At 39.5% G+C, this 5,766-nt stretch overlaps 1 protein-coding gene across 6 annotated transcripts in view; it reads left to right on the top strand.

The window, feature by feature from the left end:
- The window catches only part of HIVEP2 (HIVEP zinc finger 2), a 198,882-nt gene extending 193,636 nt beyond the window's left edge, over positions 1 to 5,246 (top strand). For all 6 annotated transcript variants that reach the window (XM_081827419.1, XM_081827418.1, XM_081827422.1 and 3 more), the window contains one exon: positions 2,756 to 5,246. In XM_081827419.1, the coding sequence (XP_081683545.1) occupies positions 2,756 to 3,580 (825 nt within the window). In that variant the 3' untranslated portion in view covers positions 3,581 to 5,246. The remainder of the gene's footprint in view (positions 1 to 2,755) is intronic.
- Positions 5,247 to 5,766: the final 520 nt, after the last annotated feature.

The following is a 5,766-nucleotide window of genomic DNA, read 5'->3' as shown; positions in this document are numbered from 1 at the left end:
ACCCAGCCACCCCATCCCTCCCACCCCCCCACCCCTCCAGCAACCCTCAGTTTGTTTCCCGAGATTAAGAATTCCTCATATCATGAGATCGTATGATACATGTCTTTCTCTGATTGACTTATTTCGCTCAGCATAATACCCTCCAGTTCCATCCACTTCCTATGGCTTGCTATCTGTGTGATCTTGAGCAAGTCACTTAACATCTCGGCCACAGTTTCTTAATCTGTTTATGGCAGCCAGGGAGGTGGGCCAAGCAGATTTCTGTCCTTGAAAGAATTAGCCATTCAGCTGTGAGGAATGCTGTTAACTGACAGCCTCGTGCTCTTAGTGCCATCAGGACAGACCTCAGTTTTCAAGCTAAAGCTAACTCTCCCTGCAGCCCCCAGCCAGTGACTGAGCCTGGATCCATCCCCACTGAGCATATGCTTCCTCTCCTCTTTACCTTTACATGCATCAGATCCCCTGCTTTCTCTGCTCTGCAATGAACTCCTTGCACTCCTACCTCCTTCTTTGCATTTGCTTCCAGAGCACCTACTGACAATGTTGAAAAGATGAGTGGGATGATAAGACCTGGTACATGGGATATATATACACACACATATATACATACACATAATACAACCCGCATGAGTTCATTATTAGCATTTCCATATCAAAGTGTTTCTTACCAAGATATACAATGATATCACAATGATAAGGCTCAAATTACAAAACAAAATAGGGTTGCAAATGGGGTAAACACCAAGGTAGAAAAATCATATTGAGAGTGTCTCTGGAGGGTAAAGAAGGGGTGAACGCAGGGGAAGAGGATGTGCAGAAAGGCCTGGTAGTGTCTGGAGCAGTGGAAGTGCTTACATGGTAAAAATTCTACTGCACACTTACTTCTGGGGTTGTCATCATTTAATCGCTGATTGGTAAAGGTCTGAAAATGACGCTTTCATTCTTAACACAAATAGAATTCTATTGTATTTAGAACATATTGAGTACATCTTAGTGTTGGAGGACACTTCCTTCATCACTCCCTTTGTTAGCCTTGAGTCAGAGACCCCATGAATGGGACAGCTCTCTTTGACCCCTCACAGACCCCCATTCTGATTAGGTGTCTGCAGTGGATGTCACGGAATAGCAACCAAAAGCAAAATGGAAACAATGACCAAGCTACATTTTATCTGAAACTTTGAGTCTTTGATAATTATAATTAAAAGAGGATTCATTTAATTATCTTCAAAGATTATTACTCTAGGCATCACAGTTCTTCCACCTTAACTGATGTTTGATGTAGGAAACATGCCTTTTTCTAGATCAGAGCAAAGACAAGAGGAATTTGTTGTTGTGTTGTTGTAGTATTTAAATGACTGTCATACTAGAAAATTCTCCCCTTCCCTAACTTATGAGGCCCTTGTGATTATAGGATTGATGATTTCATTACTTCGCCTGCACTTCCAGGATAATAATTTGTTTCTAGCTTGAATAAGGTGTAGTCCAAAACAAGGTAAGGGCTAAGCCTGACACAGAGTAATAGAGATAATGCATAATTTATCATTCCCAGGCTGGTCTCACAGTCTAAATAGAACTGGATGAATCATAAATGGTATAGAGCATACCTTGAGCTTTAGAACAGAAATATCCTTGAAATGAATGAGAACTTTTTTTTTTTTTTTTTGGTCTCTCTCCTGGATTACTACCATACTTGACAAGTTTATATCTATCTGATTTTAAGTTCTCAAAAACTAAAACTAAAAATAAACTGAGTACCTTTTAGATGACAGTCCTTTAAAAGAATAAATCTCAGGAATTGAAACCTGATAATCTCATTCAAGCCTGATAATCTCATAGTCTTAAATTATGTTTTGCTACAGAAACAATTGCAGAAAATAAGTTCTCTTTCAGGACTGGGACCATGAAATCTGGAATTCTGGCCCCCAGTGTTAAGTGTCCTCATTCATTAATTACCAAGATGGAATTTAAATGAACATGATAATATAAACAGAAGATATTAAGACATAATAATCTTGAGTTCCCAGCTGTGTAGTTGAAAGTGAGTTGGAACTGTTTGACATATTTAATGTTAACTATTTTGGTGGATAGTTGCCTTACAAAAACTGGCCTTGATTTATCATTGATAAAGAAGCTAGTCTTCCACCCAGGGTGCCTCTTGAGCGGGAATTCATTCCTTTAAATGAATGTCTTGCACATTGGACTAACCAGTTTGTCTGTCACCACCATTTTGTCATCTGTTCTGTGGAAAACTTAAAAAAAAAAAAGCCAATTTTCAGACTTGTCACTCCAATTATACTCATCAACACTTAAGAAAAATATTAAAAGTCTTCCCAGTATATAAACAGATGGCAATCGTTTTACTTTCTTTTGAATTTAAAAACCTAGTATTAGTTTTTTTGCTCAGTGAACTTTTTCTGGTAATTATCCATTATTTTCTTTTCCTTCTCTTTTACGAAAAAAAACAGAACTGAAATGTGTCTCTGTACCTAGTGGAAAACACACTGCATGTTTTATCACATTGCTGTTTAAAAACAAAAGTCACTTTTCACAGACCAACAGCTTCATTCAAGGATTCTAAAAGACAACTGAGAAATCTCTTGTGTCTAAAAAGTGAAAAATCAATATAGGGATGAGGTAGTTTTAAAGTGTTTTGAATGAATGAGTGAATGAATGAGTGGCTGAAATAGCTTGATCTATTTGACCTCACATGAAGAGTCCTGGTCCTAAATATTGTGCTCTCTGCTTCCCCGTGCAGAATTTAAGAAGAGGATTACCTCAGGTTCCTTACTTCAGTCTCTATGGAGACCAAGAAGGTGCTTATGAACATCCAGGCTCCAGCCTTTTCCCTGAGGGTCCTAATGACTATGTCTTCAGTCATCTTCCACTCCACTCTCAGCAGCAAGTGAGAGCTCCTATCCCCATGGTGCCAGTTGGTGGGATCCAAATGGTTCACTCCATGCCACCGGCCCTTTCCAGTTTACATCCTCCACCCACATTGCCTCTGCCAATGGAGGGCTCTGAGGAGAAGAAGGGAGCCTCCAGGGAATCCTTCCCTAAGGATCCCTATGTCCTTTTGAAGCAGCATGAGAAGCAATCTCCTCACGTTTTGCAGTCATCTGGTCCACCTAGCACGCCTTCCTCTCCTCGGCTATTGATGAAACAGAGCACTTCAGAAGACAGCCTAAATTCAACAGAAAGGGAACAGGAGGAAAACATTCAGACTTGTACAAAAGCCATTGCCTCTCTCCGGATTGCCACAGAAGAGGCCGCTCTGCTTGGGGCAGATCAGCCAGTGCAGGTGCAGGAAGCCCACCAGAAACCCTTGGAAAGTGCACATGTTAGCATTAGACACTTTAGTGGACCTGAGCCAGGTCAGCCCTGCACCTCAGCCACCCACCCTGACTTGCATGATGGTGAAAAGGACAAGTTTGGTACATCACAGACTGCATTAGCTCCCTCCACGTTTTATGGCACGAGTCGTGTGGATGATAAACAGTCGGGCTTTCATAGCTGCAAAGAGTTACCTTCAAGCACAGAGGGAGGCAATGAGCCTTCAGCAGAGAAGAGTCAACTACAGTGATCTAAGATGCATGGAGACTTTCATTTCCACATTTTCCCATTTTGTTCTTTGTTTTTGTTTTTCTAGAAATAGAGGTAATCAAGTTTATAGCATGCCTGTCCTAAGTTACAGTAGTTTGCTATTATATATACTTTTGTTATATCAAAAGAATTAGGTAAATTAACAAGTCATCATGAGCCTGACCAAAACAAAATTTGAAATTAACCTATTGGGTCTGGTACTTTTAAAATTGTACAGATGTTTGTGCCTTTTCTTTACTTTGCTTATATTCTTATAAGCATTTTTTAGCAGTACTTTGTACATATTTTAGAATTTGTGTATCTGCTTTGTAATAAATGTAATTTCTTTCCTTTTTTGGACACTTGGATCTAAATGATGTAAAGCAAAACAGCATCAATATATATGTGAGGTTGCACTAAAACATATTTTTATATGATTAAAACTGAACAGCTTTTATGTACAGCTCTGATTCTGTAATACTAATATTTATTTACTTTGTTTCATAAATTGTACATTTTTTCTTAATGTTGTGGATTGCTTTTCTATGTGAAGCATGGGATTTACTGTTGCGTAACTAGAACAAAAATGTATATTGTAAACAAGATATTTAAACTAGAGTATCTTATTCTGCACTTATGCATTAGTTAAAAAAAAGATAAAGGATGTATCAGTCAGTTCTTAACTCTTGTAAATTTTTTTGTCTCTTGTTTGCTGGATTGACTATAACTTAAGTGCTGATTGTGATTTTAAACTTATAGTACCGTAAAGCATTAAAGTAAACAATGTGCTATTGTGAGTTTTTTCAAAGCTTTATAAATCAGTTATAAATAATATTAAAAGTATTTGGTCTTATGTGAACATGTTGATCTATATACTCATCTAAAAATATGGGAAAACATTCCGCCCCATGTAAATATGTACAAGTGCATCACTGGTACAATTTTATGTAACTCAGTTGGACACTAGGTTGACACAGACCTATGCTAGGGTGTCTTTAAAAATTAAAGTGACAAAGCACATGGGACTGTGTAGAGCTTGGTTATCGGCCGGCCCGGTGGCTTGGCAGGCAGTGCTGTGCGCTGCCCGTGGAGAAGACCTGGCCTTACAGATCTCCTTGGTTCTTGCTGCACAAGATGGTAACCGGAACTAAGGCTGCGACGGAGGGGATGTGCTTGGACTCTGAGGGTTAGGAGTGGACACAGGGAAGGGGCGTGGAGACCTCTCACCAGCCTTTCCTCTCAGCCAGTCCACATGGTAACAGGGTGGGCATCAACTTTAGGGGAAGCCACTTCACCCTCTTGAAGAGGGGAAGAGTGTCAGGCTCCTGGCTATCTCAGGGGGAACGGGGAAAAGAAGCTTTCCAGGGAAAAGAATTTGTGGGAGGATGATGTCTTTTGTACACAACATGCAGAATGGGCTTTGGTTAGCGTGGAAGGTGGGCAGAGCCTTTGTTTGTAGGTCCGGAAGAATGGAAGAAAGGGAGGGGGTACAACAACATGTGTGCACACATGCACATGTGTGTGCATGCACACACACACACACACACAATCTGGGTTATCTTTGTGCTATATAGTGGATTATAATTCTGTGAAACCAAGTTTGTATATTGAATTACATTAAGGAGTGTTCTTTAAAAAGAGAAATAAATATACAATTACATGCTTGAGGTGTCTAGTTTTTAATGTGTTGTTTTACATTTTAATTTCTCGATTTTGTTTCTAAAGAAATTTTGATGCCACCGACATACCATCTGTGCTTTTAATTGCTAGGCTTTGCCCATTCCGAGCTATGCTGAGCATGAATGCTTTTCACAAGTGAGAAGACAGTCATTGGCTTCCATATGTCATTCAATTAGGACAGATAGTGGTCACCACCGTGTGAGCTCTAGAAATGGAGTCACCAGATCCTAAGCATGGGCATGGGCAGAATACATTGCATCTGCAAAGAGTCATGAATAAATCAAATGACCATTTCCTCTTCTGCCTCCCTCTTGGTAGGCATACATATCTGAAATTCCACTGGGGAAATCTCTTTATTTTTGCTGAGGTGACTGAAGGCAAAAACCAACTGAAATAAATATACCATAAAATATCCACAAATCAGAGTTCTTTAGTACAAAAGAGTAGAACCTTTCTAATAATGAAAGTGGAGGCTCATTAAAGGTCAAAATCTATCAGTATTTCCAT

Source organism: Leptonychotes weddellii, chromosome 8 (genome assembly GCF_054177405.1).
Source record: "Leptonychotes weddellii isolate Sample4059 chromosome 8, ASM5417740v2, whole genome shotgun sequence".
NCBI lineage: Eukaryota > Metazoa > Chordata > Mammalia > Carnivora > Phocidae > Leptonychotes > Leptonychotes weddellii.
The sequence above is the reverse complement of the archived record's forward strand: the minus strand, read 5'-3'. Positions and strand labels throughout refer to the sequence as shown.